The sequence below is a fragment of the Perognathus longimembris genome, chromosome 4 (assembly GCF_023159225.1).
Source record: "Perognathus longimembris pacificus isolate PPM17 chromosome 4, ASM2315922v1, whole genome shotgun sequence".
Taxonomy (NCBI): domain Eukaryota; kingdom Metazoa; phylum Chordata; class Mammalia; order Rodentia; family Heteromyidae; genus Perognathus; species Perognathus longimembris.
Window position 1 is genome coordinate 45520674 of NC_063164.1, and position 19394 is coordinate 45540067.

At 34.1% G+C, this 19394-nt stretch overlaps 1 protein-coding gene across 6 annotated transcripts in view; it reads left to right on the plus strand.

The window, feature by feature from the left end:
* Znf385b (zinc finger protein 385B) overlaps nt 1-19394 on the plus strand; it is a 387916-nt gene that overhangs the window by 301394 nt on the left and 67128 nt on the right. For 3 of the 6 annotated variants that reach the window (XM_048345158.1, XM_048345154.1, XM_048345157.1), the window contains exon 3: nt 16293-16331. The exons of the other annotated variants lie outside the window; for them this stretch is intronic. In XM_048345158.1, coding sequence (XP_048201115.1) covers nt 16293-16331 — 39 coding nt within the window. The remainder of the gene's footprint in view (nt 1-16292; nt 16332-19394) is intronic. 6 annotated transcript variants of the gene reach the window in all.

The following is a 19394-nucleotide window of genomic DNA, read 5'->3' on the forward strand; positions in this document are numbered from 1 at the left end:
TTTTTTTTTTGCCAGTCCTGGGCCTTGGACTCAGGGCCTGAGCACTGTCCCTGGCTTCTTCCCGCTCAAGGCTAGCACTCTGCCACTTGAGCCACAGCTCCGCTTCTGGCCGTTTTCCGTATATGTGGTGCTGGGGAATCGAACCTAGGGCCTCGTGTATCCGAGGCAGGCACTCTTGCCGCTAGGCTATATCCCCAGCCCTCGGACATTCTTTAAAATATATTATGAAAGTAGTACTTGTTCTTTCAAAACAAAAGTGAATTTGATTATACCACTTTATTTTCAACCAGGGTCAATTTGATTAAAAGTAAGTATTGAAGCCTAACTTAATTTAGTTTTTATATGAAAATGACAAAATTGAAAAGCTTAGGTTTCAGAACACTGTGCTCTGAAATAGCTTTGTATTTTCTTTAAATTGATCTACATTCATATATACATGTCAATATATTTAGATAATATATGTGTGTGTACAATGTACAGAGTGTGAGAGTATGTTTCTCCCTTTTAAATTTTTATTATTAATTAATTAATTTTTTTTTGCGGGTACTGAAACTTGAACTCTGGACCTATCCTATCCCAGAGCTTTTTGTTCAAGCGTAGCACTCTACCATTTGAGCCACAGCACCACTTTCAACTTTTTCTGAGTAGTTATTTGGAGATAAGTGTGTTGCAGACTTTCCTGCCCATGCTGGCTTCACAAATATCTCAGCCTCCTGAGTAGTTAGGATTATAGACATGAGCCACCAGCACTGGGCTCATTCCTCCCTTTTTTATAATGAAGTGTGATACTATTATATGATTAGCAATGGAAATTGAAATGGGTTTCTGTTATAATCCTAAATAAATTGGTACTTGTTGTATACTCAGATTACATAGTGCAGAAATATGCTTCAGCAGTTATTTAGTGGTTGTCTTGCTTTATAGTGCACAAAAGACAAGATCTCTTGATTATGTATGAAGAATATGCAAGTAATTTGAGATGCTGTTCAGAGATACCAAGAAACATGATAAAGAAGGTGAATTCATATCACTGATGATTTATGATGGACTCTATGTCAAGGTGCTGACTAGGGTCTGATCATGTTCACTCAATGCTTCAGCAGTTATGGTTTGCAGAGACTGTGTCTAGTCATTTATAGGTAAAAGATTGTGAAACTCCAAAAATGATTTTTTTAAGATGCTTACTTAGCTTATCCACTAAGGCTCACTTCCAGTGCTGGCACTTCATCTTCAATTACTGGTCATTCAGAATTCAATTTAGATATTCCCTCCCTCCCCAGGAAGGCTTCTGTCTGGATTAAGCCCCATCCTCTGTGTTTTCAAAGTACCCCCAAATTAGATTTCATTGAAAATACAAAGTATGCACTTATATGCACCGGATTTGAGAACGAGGAAAAACAAAATAAATAAAGCAAAATGTCCATGTGCTTGAAAGAAAATGCAGCCAGGTGCCAGTGGCTCACGCCTGTGATCCTAGCTAGCTTCTCAGGAAGCTGAAATCCGAGGATCATTATTTGAAGCCAGCTCAGGAAGAAAAGTCCCAGTGAGACTCTCATATCCAATTAACCACTCAAAGACTGAAAGTGGCTCTGTGGCTCAAGTGGTAGTGCTAATCTTGAGCACAGAGGCTCAAGGACAGCTCCCAAGCCTTGAGTTCAAGCCCCACAACCAAAAACAAAACAAAAAACAAACAAAAAAAACATAATACAACCAACAGACAATGGCAAAGTGAAAATAGTCACTGAACTTTGTACTGTTCAAAAGTATCAGAAAGAAGTAGGGCATTAGTGGCTCATGCCTATAATCTTCTAATAGTTACTTGGGAGGCTGAGATCTAGAGGACTGTGGTTTGAAGCCAGCCCAAACACAAAGTTCATGAGACACCATCTCCAAAACTGACTAGTAAAATCTGGTTTAGGTATCACTTAAGTGTTACAATGCCAGCTGAACAAGCAAGCCGAGAAGGGGAAAGCCCTGAGCTCATGGTGATGAGGTTAAGTTTATTTTGAATAGCCACAATTTGAATATATGCACAGATATATATATTTGTATAGTTTTCTGTAGCTATGACTATAATTACCTGCCCATTCCTGTGCTGATTGGGAGCTATTTTATGAGCCTATTTATTTGAAATTCTGTCATGTCTTTGCAAATGGTCTAGGAAAAGAAATGCATAAGCAAGGTCACCGATACTTTATTGTAAGAAGCTCAGGAACCTTATTTTCATGACAACTAACCTTGTTTTATCTTTATCTTGCAATTATTCCTTCCTGATACATGATCAAATATGTGAAACAGGATAAAGACTATTTGTAGATATGAAGCCCCAAACCATTCTTGGAGTCATCCATGATACATTGTGAGATAATTTCTATGATGACCATTTACTTTACCATTCCAGATTCTCTGAGATCCTAAATCATTCATGCCTGGCAGTAGTAACAAACAAAAACAAATGTGTTTTTAAAAATTTTCTTTCTTAATAATATGCTTGTCAAGGTGACACAAAGAAAAGCAAGTTGAAATTAAAATCAGGTTCACTTTACTAGTAATTTATGTCATGTTACTTATCAGATGTTACTGTAAGGAAACCTGAAGTGAGTTAGGGTAACTACTGGCCTGCCTTTGATGCTTTTCGCTATCTTATGATGTCCTTATTTAAGCATTTAAATACATATTTATCTCTTGTTGTTCTAAAGTAGAATACCTGATCTAATGCAAGCAAAATATGATATTTTTGCCTTTTGATTCTTTTTTAACTGATTGGTATGTTAGAAGTTAGCTGTGCCATATTTCTTACATATTAGCATGTCTCACTCCTTATAAACCTGCACATTTATCTCAGGCATGTAAAAAAGAATATGATTGAATCTTATTTTTCATGATCTGCTTTACAATGTATCAAAGGATCATCTTTTCTATATCTAAAGAAGTCTGTAGTGGAGGAAGGGGTAGGATATACAGTCGTAATATTCAGTGTGTATCCTATGAAATTAGGAAACCTGAAGGGAGGGTTTGGGTTGTAAGGGATGGATGGGGAGAATGATGAAAAGGTGACACAGATCAGTATGTGTTATACTTAAAAACTGATTTGTAGAATGGTAACCTCTTTTGTACAGCTTCTTAAAGATAATAAAATATAATTTAATAAAAGAAGTCTAGAATATTAAACATCCTGAGTTAAACATTCCCATGGTTCTCATGGTCACTTGAAAAGAGTAGAAATTGTTAGTCAAGACCATTAGAAAAAGCAAGGTTATAAGTAATCATTGAGATGTGATATAAAACTAACAAAGATTTTATGCAAATAGTTAAGCATGTACACTTGAAATTTTTTTTGCGTTCCTGTTAAGTTTAACAAGTGAGGGAAAAAACTATATAGTGGTCATGTATATACTTTTATTTCCTTTCCACCTTCAAACCACAAGCAGATCCTTTTCAGATTTTACTCATCATATTTCTTGTGTGACTCAAAAGCCTTAGTATTTGTCTGACAAAAGACTATGTTCAAGGGTTGGGGATATGGCTTGAGTGGTTGTAAACCAGCCTACCAAGAACAAGACCCTGAGTTCAAACCCCAGAACTGTCACTGAAAAGAGAATGAAAGTACAAGTGATTCACTCCAGTAAAACATCAAAACTTCTTTATGGCCTAGGTTATAGTGGCTCTTTTCCTGTAATCCTAGCTACTCAGAAAGCAAGATCCAAGGCTCATGGTTCAGTGGTTCAATGCCAGCCAGTCCATGAGAGTGAACTACCAGAAAGCCAGATGTGGAGCTATGACTCAAATGGTAGAGCACCAGATTTGAGCAAAAACCTTAGGGGCAACATCTTGGCCTTGAGTTCATGCTCTAGCACCAGGAGATACAAAACAATCTTTAGGCCTAGAGGCGTGGCTCAAGTGTAGAGTGCCAGATGTAAGCAAAAATATAAAGGAGACTAGGTAACTTTAAGCCTCATTCCAACACAAAAAAATAAAATGAATGGGGCTGGGGATATAGCCTAGTGGCAAGAGTGCCTGCCTCGGATACACGAGGCCCTAGGTTCGATTCCCCAGCACCACATATACAGAAAACGGCCAGAAGTGGCGCTGTGGCTCAAGTGGCAGAGTGCTAGCCTTGAGCAAAAAGAAGCCAGGGACAGTGCTCAGGCCCTGAGTCCAAGGCCCAGGACTGGCCCAAAAATAAAATAAAATAAAATAAAATAAAATAAAATGAATGAATCCTTTAAAAACCCTGCATTCAGATCTTCTTTTTTTCCATGTACTCCTGAGCCCTTTAGAAAATGTAGATACTATTTGTATGTAAGTATGTATGCATGTATGTATGTATGTATGTATGTATGTATGTATGTATGTATGTATGTATAAAGGTATGTTCATCAGGTTGGAATATTTGTTCTTTCTACCTATTTAGTTATTTGTTTCAGGTAATCTGGGAACATTGATTAATTCCCAAGCGTTTATTGCAGGCCAATGTATTCTAGTCCTTAGTCTTAGGATAGGCTATAATGTCAAATAAGACTGAAGTTGCTCGTTGTCTGAAAGAATTACTCCTTCTTCTTGCCTAATTCATAGTATAGTTTAACATAAAATAATAGAGGATTCTCATCATTGTAAACATTCAATTCTGCTGGTAAAAACTGCAAAGAAACACCAGACCTAGATTTCAGTGTTCTCCTTTGAGGTGAGGGGACACCAAGATTTGGAGCCTGGAACAGATGTCTATGGTCCCATCACAGATATGTCCTCTTGTGTCCCTTTTCTGATCTTAGACTCAACCTCACATGGCTTTGGGTCCTCATCTTTAGTGCTAGAGTTTCAAGGATTATGTGTACTTGGAGGGTTCACCAGACTTTCTGGCACAATATGTCTTTAGTATTGGCACTGCCCCAGGTCAGCATTTTTCAAGAGTAGTGTCAACTTGGAAAAAGTGTCCATATCAGTTCCTCTTAAAATTTTTTTATCTTATTTTTAAAACATATCCTTAAATACCACAGTTAATTATAAAAGAAGAAGGAGCCTTTAATTTTATTCTTATTTGCCTTAGAGACCAAGCTTTTATGTGCCTGGGGTAAAGTTGAAGAGCTTAATTTTAAGTACAAAAATGCTATTGTACAAGAAATTCCCTCTAGCACAAAATAAGTTGCTCTATAAACATTAGTTGATAGTGATGGTACCCAAAAAGCTTTTATCAAAAGCTTGAGAATGTATCCAATAACACAGATCTTTCCTTTTTAATCTCTCTCGATTTTTTATGCTAAGAATTAAGTGTGAATTCTCTGTGGATGAGGAGGGTACACTGTGGAATATTCTAGTTGCTTTAAAGTTGCCTTGACGATACTAAAGATAAATTATAATGCTCTTGAAGTCTAAACGTATTTGCGAAGCTCAGTAGGAATCTTAGAAAAATATTTGTTACAAATTGGGTTTTTGCATTAGGTTTTCATTCCCTCATTTTATGTGATGATGTTTGAAATAAAGAGATCTATATGTATATATATGTATATGTGTATTTATGCATATATATGAATCATAGCTTATCTCCATTGGTTTTAGACTCAACTAGCATGTTTCGAAGATGTTCTACAATTACTTTGGTGTATCCAAAAATGATCTAGACTACTGTGTCATTTTTGAAGACTTTTTGCAGGTTGAAGTTTGAAAAATATGATAGTCTTCTCATTGCATCCAGTAGAGAACTCCAGCACGGAAAAGGGAAAATAAAGAATCTAAATCCTGGACCAAGTTTGGACCTCATTTAACAGAACCAGAGCTTACATCTATGCACTTCCCATAGGTTATTCATGTGAGACATTTTCTTTTAAATACCCAATAAATCCAGTGTCCCCTAAAGTCAGGATGAAAATCCACTTTTGCAGTGCATTCTATTTAGAAGAGAGGTTTGTCTTGTCAGTCTTGTCCTTGTTGTCTCTTAGTGCAGACATTTTTCAGAGCCAATTAAAGGTCTCCGTGATGTAGTAGACAATATATTTTACCTTTTTCACCAGTTTATGATTTTTTATTAGAGGATGAAATTCTCCAAACAATTAAAAGCATATTTTGAACCTAACTCTTTTTTCCTGTGTAAACACCAAGCTTCTATCATACGTAAGCTGGCTCTTTATCATAACCATGTAATCAAATCCACAAATCCCCTTCTCCTAAAATAAGCTGAAGCTATTAGATGCTAAAAATAATTATTAATAACTGCTCTAACATAGGACAGTTTTGAGGGTTTTCTTTTCGGAATTAGGAGGTGGTGACATTTATTTATGTAATCTGTCACTCATTGGTTATATTCTACCTTTCTCCAAAAGCCATTTAGGGAGTTGTCTCTGATCTCTGAGAAATAACCCCACTTGACTGGTTCCAAAGGAACCCTGGAACAGTTCTGTCTGACCTTGGCTTTGCATCATACTGGGCAGGAAAGCAGGAACTGTGTGACTGAAAGAAAAGTAATTCCCACCTTTGTGTGGGGAAAGAGCAATTGAATGGGTGTCAGAAGACCCAGGACAGGGGGAACACTCTATTATAAGTTTGTTATTTTTATTAACATATCTATCCCTTTGATATATTCTTTCTAATTAATTACCTTGAATTATGTTGAGTATTGTTCTCATCTTGTGCATTACATTATTCCTAACTAATGTAGATACCAAGGATATGCATATTTGGTAGGTGTCCAGTTTTTTCTAGCTGAAGGTAATAATGTTTTGGCATGTAGACTAGATTAACCTGGACATCCTAGAAGCAACACAGAGGGGCAATAATTGAATTTGGAGTCATCTGGGTAGAGGGTATGAGGTAAAAATGAGGAATAACTACAACTAGTCTTGATTATACTCTTTTTTAAAGGTTACATGAAAGATATTTTGAACAGAACTGTGGGCCTATGAGACATTGTTATTGATACCTAAGACATAGTAATGCTTTGTGTTATATTTTGAAAAAACTATTGACTTCCAGCATATTTACTGTATGTTGTATACTGTTTATTTCCACACTTTTAATGAATCAAGCTTCAATTAGGTTGAAATGGGCATTTAATATTTTAAGTCAGTTCTGATAGTCACAATATCAAATCATTTTGCATGTAGTGATAATGGAAATTTATTCCAAAAACTCTTTAGATTTTTGACATACCCATCTCCCATAACTCTTTTCCCCAAGGCATACTTTTTCTTCCAGAATTTAAACTGCCAATTTTGTGAGGACGCTCCACTCAACCTATATTCAGAGCCTTGGCATCTGAGTTGGCCATTTATTCAAAAGAGATTAATCCTCTTCAATTCTATCCAGAGTAGTATATAGACATTTGGAATATGTACATTTGTATAAAAACTATTTTTTTCTCAGATTAAAAACCACCTTAATAAAAAATTCTCAGCTAAGATATTTTAGGATTATTCCAGCTAAGATACTTTAGCTACCAAAGCTATTAAGAGTAGCAAAGAAATATATCAGTCTTTTGTCTTGGGAGTGAGGTAAAAACTGATATATTTCAGTTCCTTCAGAAAAGAACTTTCTAGAAAGATAGAATTTACCACACAGCTCATCATTTCATGTGCAATCAGAGCCTCCATTGTCTTCACAAAGAGATGCTACCTAACTGGCCTGGACCCTGGAATGGATGAGGAGCTTCTGAAGAAGCATTATGACCCCCTCATTGTGAAGTTCTTTGAAGTTACATGTCTGGAGAGCAGTCCTTTTGTTACAGTGCTAGGATAATATCAGAATTTCCTGAGAGTTGGTCATCATAGGAAATTATCAGCAATTCATAGACTTTCTTTTCTGCCATTCACTTCAGCCTCAGGGGCAATCACAAAAGATTATAGTCTCTATTTCAGCTTTCACACTACTGAAATATTCTTCTCTTCCATGAGCATGATTGATTTCCAGAGAATAGCTTTTAACCCCCAATTTGGGAGGCCTAGTCAGAGTAATGTTTTCATAACTGTCAACAATTGATATTTTGATATTGTTATGTTGTTTGGCAGACATTTAATGACTCTGGCCTAATTACAGAAAATGTTTTAAAGAAAGTGGTGTCTCAACTTTTCATGTTGCTAGATATATGATTCTGCCCTTTATTTTTGAAACTGCTAGAAATTTTGGGAAGGCACATAATGAATAAAAATTTCAAGTGCATGTTGTGAACACTTTCAAGGGTTATGCATAATGTTACACCAAATTTCAAAAGTGGAGTAATAATTTGGGAATATTTCTGAAAGTCTTCATAGTACATGGGTAGTTTTTAAGTACAAATGCCTTTTTACTCAATGTTGAAAGTTTTTGGGATGGTTACTGAAACAATTTGATATGTAACTTGACAAGTGACCTCATATGATTTCATATAATCTTTTCTTTATTCTTTGATTGGAAAATCTTGACGCCATGTTTGTGGTTACAATATAAGCAAATTATGTATTTTTAACTTGCAGACTTTAACATGGAGAATAGAATAACAGAATTTACCACGTAGCTCATCTTTTACTGTATTTCTTTCTCTTGATTTTATATAGCTCTACTTAGAACATATTGACACAGAGTGCTTTTGTGTATTTGAAATACATTTGCTGGATAAAATAGTTGTGCCTAGAAGCAACTACATTCACTTACCAATTCAAAAGAAAATGGAACAGTTCAGTTTAAAACTACTTTGGATTTGAACTATAGCTTTCTGCAATCACAGGAAAATAATTTTAAATCAAATGTCCAAGTGTTAAATGTCAAGCTGTACCATTAACAGAATCTTATTCAATAAAGCAGTTATCACTGCTGAAAGTGGAGGGAGGCAATTTATTACAGCTCTTTATTTTAAAACTCTTACATACTTTATAACATAAATGAAGAAACAAAGTTGAACCAAACATATTTTCTACTGGCATAAATAGTTTTGATAGCCCGTGTACACAAAACCATTTAAGGATTATCTGCTAATTAAAACCCTGAAATATTAAATACAACAATATGAGTTTGCAAGAAGGAAGACTGGACATTTTAGGATTGGAATTTGGAATAGGAGATAAATAAATAATTGTAAACATAAATATATCCTACACAATGTGTAACACATATTAAAAACATTATTTAAGATTCAAATTTAGTACTGAAAGGTACAGCTTATTAGAAAAGCCCATGAGACCCTAGGTTCAATGCCCAGCATAATTAACACATTAAATAATCAATTTTAACTTAAATGGGTATTTTATATTTTTATTTGCTAAGTCCGGCAACTATAGCAAGAAATATGGGTTCTTTTTGAAGAAACTGAAGCCAGCCCCTAGTATTACTAAAAATCTTCTGTCTCTTTTTATTTATTTATTTTGATCAGTCATGAGACTTGAACTCTGGATCTGGGTACTGTCCCTTAGCTCTTTTTGCTCAAGGTTAGAACTCTACCACTTTGAGCCACAGCTCCACTTGGGTTTTTTTTTGTTGTTTGTTGTTTGTTTGTTTGTTGGTGCTTAATTGGAAATAAGAGTCTCATAGATTTCCTGCCCAGGCTCACTTTGAAACTTGATCCTCAGATCTCAGCCTTCTGAGTAGCTAGGATCACGGATATGAGCCACTGACACCTGATTTCTTTCCTCATGTTTAAATGAGACAGTTGAACTTAAATCTTGCTGGAGAACCTGGGGTCTGATCCTTCTCCAAGAAGAACTCACTTATCAGTGTTTTAATGTATTGAATTTCCAGTTTGAATTCTGTTGGAATAAATGAGTTCTAGTGCTTAAGACAAAACAAATTTTAAAATATAAAACTTGAAAATTTTGATGAGCCCCAGCATTTTACTTCTGTGGAGTGAGTGGCATGAAGAGTAAGAGCCCAAGATTCTTAGCATCAGAACATTGTCAACTTTTACTTTGCTAATTCTCAATTACCATTTTTCTTCTAAGTGCAAGGATAAGAAATGTGTCATGGTTCATTTGTGAGAAAACATTGTATTTTCACAGTGCTTTGTAACATTAAGAATATATTCAAACAAACTCAGGTTTCTGGAGTTTGCACTTCTCTTCTTGCCTGGTTGTTTGTTTGTTTCCATCTTATTCCTTCTTAATTTGTGACATAGAAGTGTTTTGCCTCAGCATCAGGCTATACCTGAATAGCAGTTAAAATTCAGCTTTGACAGCATGGTTTGGGAAGGATGTCACCTAATTTATTTGGCTGGACCAGATGTGTATTGATTTTTAAATTAAGAAAGCCCATCATTGCCTTAGTCTTTTAAGAAGCCCTTGTAACAATTCTTAGCCCATCTACAGTAAATAAGCAAAAATTTACTTGCTTGAATTCAGAGATTTAACTCCAGAAATACTTAAAACTACAACTACTAAGTATTAGCACATAGTCTTGGTTACTCATATGCTTTTGTCTCCAACAATAAGCAATATATTTTAATAAGATTTTCTCAGAACTAGTATTTATTTTTGTTATTTACTAAATAGTTGTACAAAAGTGTTACAATTCTGTAAGTCAGGTTATGAGTATAATGCTTCTTGGTCAATATCACCCCTTTCATTCTTCCTCAGCCCTCCTCCCTTTAATGCCTTCAAGTTATATAGCTCATTTTTTATATAAGGTACATAATGAATATAGTGAACTATTTTTGGCATCAACTTTTATGTTGTGTAAGTTTAGTCTTAGTGGCTATGTTGGGGGGGGAGGGGACTGTGTTCAGTCAAAATTTTTTTAAAAGAAAGGGAAATACCTGAAGAGTATCCTCTGTGTCAAGTACATTTCTTTTTACTTTGGCCAAAACTGGGGCTTGAACTCAGGGCATGGGCTCTGTCTCTGAGCCTCTCTGTGCTCAAAGCTACTGCTCTACCACTTGAGTCACTGTGCCACTTCTGGCTTTTTCTGAGTAGTTTATTGGAGATCAGAGTCTCACAGACTTTCCTGCTCCGGCTGGCTTCGAACCATGATCCTCAAATCTCAGCCTCCTGAGTAACTAGGATTACAAGTCTAATCTGCCAGCACCTAGCTCAAATATATTTCTTGTTCTTCTAAACTTTAGAGAGAATCTCTTCTTCAAATATGTTATAGTATAATCACTCTTGTGATTAATCCTTATATGAAATTTTTATTGTATTTAGTATTTTCTTTTCTAATTTAATTTTATTTTCAAGGTGATATACAGAGGGGTTACAGTTACATATGTAAGATAGTGAGTACATCTCTTGTCAAACTTGCTTCCCCCTCCCTCATTTTTCTCCCACTTTCCCACCCCTCCATCCCCCCTAAGTTGTACAGTTCATTTCCAACATATTATCTTCTGAGTATCACTGTTGCATTGGTTTGCCTTTTGTCATTTTTCTCACCATTTTATTTTCCCCCTTCTCTAATTCAGATAAATGAATATACAATTCCCAGTGTACTAAAATCAAATATAGGGACAACTGGGGATAATCCATAGGAAAAATAAACTAAAGAAAAAAGGAATCACATAGTATATGAAAAATCACCACAACAAAGAAAAACTTCTTGTTTCCATATCTTGGAGTTTATTTCACTTAGCATCATCTTATATGGTCATATGTACATAGCTATTGAGCTATTGTAATCCTCTTCTAGGACTATCCTAGACATATATTGTTACAAATGAGGGAAACCATTGAATCTATGTTTTTTTAGGTCTGCTTTATTTCACTTAATATGATTTTTTTCCAATACTTTCCATTTCCGTATGAAGGGGGTGATATCATTATTTCTGATGGAAGCATAGAATTCCCTGTGTATATATACCATATTTTCTTGATCCATTCATCTGGACACCTAGGTTGGTTCCATACCTTAGCTATGTTAAATAATGCTTTGATTAATACGGTTGTGCTGGTAGCTTTGTTATGGCCTTGTTTGTGGTCATCTGGGTAAAATTTCTATTTCTACTAACAAGGGCTCTTCAGTCTGTATCCCTGAATTGATATATCCATCATGGTATTTCACCCTGAGAAGACATAATACTTGACAACATAGGAAACAGTGTAAATATTTATCTTAGTCTTTATTGGTAAATGTAGTTCCCATCTCATAACTCTGAATAATGCATTCTAACCACTTGATTGTTATTTATCTTTGGGCCTTATTTTAGTTCATTGCCAACTGTATGTAACTTTATCAGATTTTAAAACTATTAATATCACTTATTAACATGAAGTATGAGTACTTCAAGAAGAGTAGTATCTCTACAGATGAAAATATTAACAGAATCTAACACCATTTCATCTTCTCTTATTTGTGTTAAATTCATCATGTAGAGATATTTTTTTAATTCATTAAGTTTTCAAATAGTTTTTTTCACCTCTCTTTAAGTGCATTTTTCTCATATTTTTCAAAAGGCATCTATCAGTATTATATGAACTTTGTTATAGTATCTCTGAAAGAGGGGTCACAGATATTTTTAACACTGCATAAATACTTTTGCTAGAAATTATTTTAATTGCAAGAACATCAAATGCTCAGAATAAAATGAAAACCTTTCAAGAATTTTCTTTGTATTGTAATGGAAAAAATAATCTCTTTCTGTCTTATAGTAACTTCTCTCTATCCCTATCTCTCTTTCTGTCAAAAATAATTTCCAGAGCTGGGAATATGGCCTAGTGGCAAGAGTGCTTGCCTCATATACATGTAGCCCTGGGTTCGATTCCTCAACACCACAATATAGAAAAGGCCAGAAGTGGTGTTGTGGCTCAAGTGGCAGAGAGCCTTGAGCAAAAAGAAGGCAGCGACAGTGCACAGGCCCTGAGTCCAAGCCCCAGGACCGGCAATAAATAAATAAATAAATAAATAAATAAATAAATAAATAAATAAATAAATAAATAAATACAATAAGTTCTGGTCACATCTTGGCATTTGCTTAAGAACAACAACAAAGAATAGCACTCGTTTTAGTTTATTTTGGAATCATAATTCAACTCATTACCTTAATGCTTGTTCCCTACATTGAGAGCAGCAATTGCAATTGGGGTTGGTGTTGGTTAGACTTACTGATAAATCTTATTAACCACTAGACCTTTCTATATTGATTGTAATTTTAATATGGATTCATATGCAACAGAATTTCAGTTCTTCAGTTTATGCCTCTGAAGTTTGAATAATAACATAATGACTCAAAAACATTGCTATGTATGTGTGTGTTAACGGCTACCAGATATGAATGGATGGTCAGATAAAGTCCCCTACCTGTTACAGAAATAAGTTGAAAATTTCATTTATTAAACTGAACTTCTAGAAAGCACTCTGAGATGATTTCTTAAATTGCCCAACACATAACTTCAGCTTTGCTGCATTATTCCTGATCTCTGGCTGTGTGGAAAATTACCAGGCATGTGCAGTAGCCAGGAAAATGAGACATTTCATATTTGTACTGACAATATTTGATACATACAAGGACATAGTGTCTGAGTTACACATTCAGCCTCAGTAAAGTACACAAATATAACCTAGGGCATCTCCTAACAAAATACCAAGAAAACAGTACAAAAAAATTAAAAAAATTTCCTTCTACTTGAACATTTCAAAACTTATTACTAAACAAAATTACTAGGTAACTTCTACAGAGAGGAAGATGGAAACAAACACCTAATAATTTGCTTTTAGCTTTTTAACAACACTTTGGAAATAGACATATGGCAAAGAACAAGTCATGCCTTCAAAATTCCAACATTCTAGTGTCCAAGGTTAGAAATAAAATATTTGAAAGTGTCTTATGTGTGCAGAATATGTCTGTAGCAGTATACTTGCCAAATATGAACATGACTTTGGGTTCTATCATTAGCACTAAGAAAGCTTCTGTCTCCTCAACCAATGTATGATTAACAGTCATTAAATTAATTACTACTAAAGAAAAATATAGCAATTATAAAAACAAAATAGGAAAATCATTCATTTATAAAAATGTTATGTGTTAAATCGGCAAATATTCTCAAGACAGAGCTTTATATTTAAAGTTATAAATTCTTAATTTCTTCTTTTTATTATTTAAACTTTTTTCTTTACTGTCAAAGTGTGGTACAGAGGGGTTACAGATTCATATGTAAGGCAGTGAGTACAAATTCTTAATTTATAAAAGTCTTAAAACAAAAAAATTGTAAGAACTCTTAACTTCCAGTAACTCTGTTGCTATCAGAGTAATCTATAAAGATGTTTTGTAGCAAACCATCAATCCTTTAATATCCTTTATGTTTGATTTGATTATTTAAAAAAATACACTAAAGGAAAATGTAGAGTTCTTTTCATAAAAGACTTTCACAGCACATCAAGGATACCTTTTCCTTCCTTTAGTCATCCTCTTTGTCAATGGAATATACAAACCTTGTGTGACGACTCCTGGAGCTCTTCATTGAGGTCCTTACAAAACTGTTTAAGTGAAAGAGATAAGGCTTTTAAAATTTATTTTAAAAAACAAATGAACCAACAATGAAAGACCAAAATGAAATGTTAGTTTGACCTCTACTCTGATAGGCTTTACCTCTGAGCCAATCCACTTCTGTTTTCTACAATAAATGCTGATTACTTTGAGGACTTGGAAAAGATGGGGGGAAATTCTAGAGGCCTACTTAAGTTTTGCAAAGTCAGATGCTGCCCATTGCCCACCAGTCTCAAAATACTTGGACGCCTACAACATTTTGATGAAATAGTACTAGTAGTAGTGGTAGTAGCAGTAGCAGTCATGGTAAAAAAAATAATAATTTTATTGGTGCTGGAACATAAATATAATGTAAATTGCATACTATTTTCTGGGTTGTATACTATATTAGCATAGCCTGTGTTCCAGTTCTGAAAGACTGAGAAATTGCATCCCAGGAGAACAGAAGCAGAGTTGATATGGCCAATGTGTGACTTCAGCAAAGTGCAGGGGGTTCTGGGAGAAGCACCTTTCCAAATATTTGGCTCTTGACTTAATCAGCAGAATATGGAGAGAATAATTCACCCATTTGTCTTTCTGTCAGCATCTTTGATGGCATTTAAGAAAAAATATTGAGTGGAGATGTGTGGATAGAATATAGGGAACTGGGGAGCCAAAGTAGGAATGGGGTAGAGGAAACATTTTGTACTTTTTCATGTCTTGTTCTTTTGCATGATGGTGACTTATTTTCCCAGACTCCAACTAAATAAAATTTATTGGCTTTCATAAAATTTATTGGTTTTCATATTCTATCTTTTAAACTATGCCTTTTCTTCGGTTTTATAACTACCCATTGACTTTGAGACACCATTAGGAATAGAATTCCAGAAATATTTATTTGGTGACTGATTCTAAAGTTCAAAGCAAGAAACATGGTTTCTACTTATGCTGAGCAGAAAAGTTAGGAGGAGCTGCTAAAAATAATATAGGCAAATAAGTGCTTACCAAATGTTTCTGAGAACATTGGCTTAAATCAGTGTTTGAGGTTAGATTTCTTCATCTTACATTTTAAGAACAGTGCAGATAAAAAGAAGTTCTATGTAATTCTTGAATTATTTTGCTTGTGTAATATCAATTTCAGTCCTATTCCCAGCTGTTGCTTAGTAGCTAAGCTCTTATACAAGAGTTAAAGTAGTTAAACTCTTATACAAGAATGCAAGTGAAATCTCAAATCTTTTGAAAAGTACTAGGATAATGGAATAAGTTTGCAATTCTACTTTGGTTCCATTTAGAAAAGCTTGTAGATTCCAAATGTAATCTAGTATTATATCAAGTCACCACATGATCAAATAATCCTATTTTAGGTTGATCCTATACTTGGTAATTGCTGTAAGGTATTTCTTTCTCTTGTGTCTAGGTTTTCAGCAGAATATTTTTATGATTGCTTACAAAGTGCAGGTGCAAATTACTTTTTGGTATATACAGTAAAATAATGATCTTTCAAAAATTAACATAGGTTTGTATTCCTTACATTCTTAACAAGCACATCAAAAAGATATTTGTTCTTATTGTATCCTTCAGTATATAATAGATGTGATAAGGCCAGCTACACTAATTCATTTTATTATAAGTATCATAATAGTTAATTTACTTCTATATGGCCTCCAATTATCTTCTCAATTGCTAATAACAGCTACAATCCCTATAATCCTATATTTCATTTTAATTATCTACCAGTCGTTGAGATAATATGTTTTTTTCATTTCTATATTTTCTTTACTGGAAAAACTGGCAAGTACTATGTGTTGCTGCTTTGTTAGTAAGCATATAAGACTTTTTTATTCAGAGATTAGCAAGGAAAATGGATTTTTAAAACACTTTAAAACATGTAAATGTGCTTCCTAGCCTCAAAATTCCAAATGATTACTTCTAACTTTTACTTTTTTAGAAAAGAAGAGGCTTATTTGGGACCCATAAATTCTCCCAGGTAAGATACACTGGTAGCTAGAGACATGTGGTAGGGGTTATTTTTTCTGTAAAAAACTTCTGTATTATTATTTCCAAAATTCATAATATCCATAGTCTGTAATTACTAAAAAGACCTAACTTTATATGATTTAACAATCATTTGTTCACTTAAAACACATAGAGAACATTTTAGTAAAGCTGTTGAAATCACTTGCTTTTTTTTTTTTTAACAATTAAGTGTCTATGAAATGCCAAGTGCATCTTTAAAGACATGTCTGTTGTGTTGCAGTTGGTCCAATAATTTAGTGTTCTACATATCATTATTACATCGATAGTTTTGGCTGTGCTCATTTGAATCACTTGCATGTATAACATAGTTTATGAAGATGTTTGTTTTCACACTGAATGCTTTCTTCATTCTGAACACTGGTTATTGAGTAAGAGAATTACTCTCAAGTTATTTACATATATTTCATTATGATAGGGAATTTATAACATGATAAGATATATGTAATTTAGTGATATCACACTAGTGGGAAAATTGACTATAAAGTAACACCATAGTAACTATTTTCTTTTTTTTTTCCTTAATGACTATTCCTATCTAACTTTTAGTGCATTATTGTTACACTAAAAGTAAAAATTCAGAACTCAGAATTTTACTCTTTTTTTAAAAAGAAATATGAGTCCTTTTTAATGGTAATTCCAAGTGTAGATCCTCCTAAAATGACTCACATATTGATAGTTATTGAGTCAGATGGCAAATGCTCAAACGCATCAGGTTAACAATGTCTGTTTTCAGAAACTAGACAAATCAGCAAATGGAACATTCTTTGGTACACCATTTAAAGTCCTCTTTTCCTTAAATTATATTCCCCCAATAATATTTGAATCTCCATAAAAATGGAAGTTATAAAATTCTATGTGGAAAATCAAAGAGATTTCATGAAGATAAACAAGTAAAAGTTTTCTCAACATTTTTATAAGGAAATCGAGAGAAGTGGAAAATAGAGAAACAGGATAAGGCTTTGCTGTGGTTAATGAGAAGTCATTCATAGACTGGGAAGACAGCAAGAGTTGATTAGAGGAACTCAGGGAGGAGTAAAAGGACTGTGTGTGTGTGCAGTGACTGTGAAGAAAGCCAGGATTGTGTATATACACTAAAAATACCACAAGAAGCTCCTCACTGTTACTGGGGGAGCAGATCAACTGGGATCTGCCTGCCTGCATGTTTAGAGTGCTGTGTCATGACTCACTTTTCAGGATGAAGTCCATGAAGCTTGGGGCACACGAAGAGACACTTTCAGGCTGATGGGGTAAAAATGTGAAATCTGGGCAGAATAAAGTTGTACCAGCATTATTTTAAAAATTAAATAGCTAACAACCTCAAAAATTTAAAGAAACTAATCATATTCCAGTATATTGTGGAACTATTAGTTGTCATCTAAGTTTATTAAAATTTGGAAGTGAATTTTTGTTGGACCTACCTTTTGTCTAAGTTCCCATACTTGGGTATGGAAACAACTGATACACTGGTGTGTTTGTTTCTTTCTTTGTTGAGTCAAGAATTACTAAGTACTCTAGGATAGCCTATACATTGCTGGTTTCAAACTTTCACCCACATGAGCAGTGGATTTATAGGTGGTTTATTACATGTTCAACTGTGCATTTAAGTGATGACAGGTTTTAATATTAATTTCCAGTATGTTTTGAAATGAGAAATAGGAAAGAATGTGCATTAGTAAAATTATGGTAATATGAACATTATTAATGCTGTTTTCCAAAGTGCTTAAATAGTACATAGGTGTGGACAAAGTGATATACAAAAAAAACCCTAGGTTTCATGGGAAATGTTTCTTAGAGGCTTAGAAAACAAAATACCTCAATAAAATTTAAAAACAAATGTACTCATTACCTCCCTTATGTAACTGAATCCCCCTCACCCTGTCATGACCATTTCAATAAAATAAAAAACTAAAAGTCTTTGAAAAATTATGGACTTCCCTGTTTTTGCCAATAAGATTTATTTAGTTAGTTTCTGAGACTCAAACTCAGTATCTGAGACTTGGTTTAGCTCATTGTCTGGAGCTCTATGACCAAAGCCATACTCCAGCCCCAGCTGTTTCACTTTTAAAACCTATGTAAACAATGTGTATTTCTAGTAATCATCAGAAAGTGCAATTCATATTTTGTAAATAGGTGGGTTTCTGTGTATGTGCTTATAAATATAATACCAGTAAACTAATGTTATGTTTTCTGACTTCTTGACATTTCTTTTGTCCCATGGAGAGATTTATATATTTTTATATATTATTTTTTTTTATTCTCATGAAATAAAATTTAAAGTCTAGGCCTGGAGCTCAATGTCAGAGTACTTGTCTAGTACATATAAAGCCCTAGGTTTGATTCGCCATACTGCCCCAAAATTAATAGGTTAATGATCCTTCAACATAAGATTTCAAATAATAATACTTTTATAGGGTTTTTTCAGCAATAATATTTTTTGCTTAAGTGTTAAGTATAATACTTTTAACATTTTCTCACAATTTAAAGTTGCCATACATTGATTTTCTGGGTAGATATAGTCTTAAGAATTTTAATGTATATAGATTTGTGGAACCTCAGCACTTAATATTCAGTTAGAATATAAGAACAATTCTGTTACTCCAGAAAGATCCTCTTTTTGCAAAACACCACACTTCTTCTTTATGGTAGAAAACATTGTCCTATTATCTCTCTTAAATATGCAGCAAAAGTTAGGCTAATTCATTACTCAACTCTTCAATCCCCTCTCCTTTGTGCTGTATTTAGGGTCTTCTAATTGGTTATTTTGTACTTTGTTGATTCATAGTTATGATCAAGGATAGTGTTGATTTCTCCTCTATCAAATACCATCAAACTAATCCTATCCTTAACGCTAACCTCAGGAGATTTCCTAGATGATGGTGTCAGTTGACCTGGCCTTATTCATGTTTCATCTAAGTAATTCTTTGTTCATCATCTGCATTGTTTTTTCAACTGCCAGTTGTTTGATGTTAATTCTAGAGATTATTTTCTGAGAAACACAAAAGAATTACTGAGG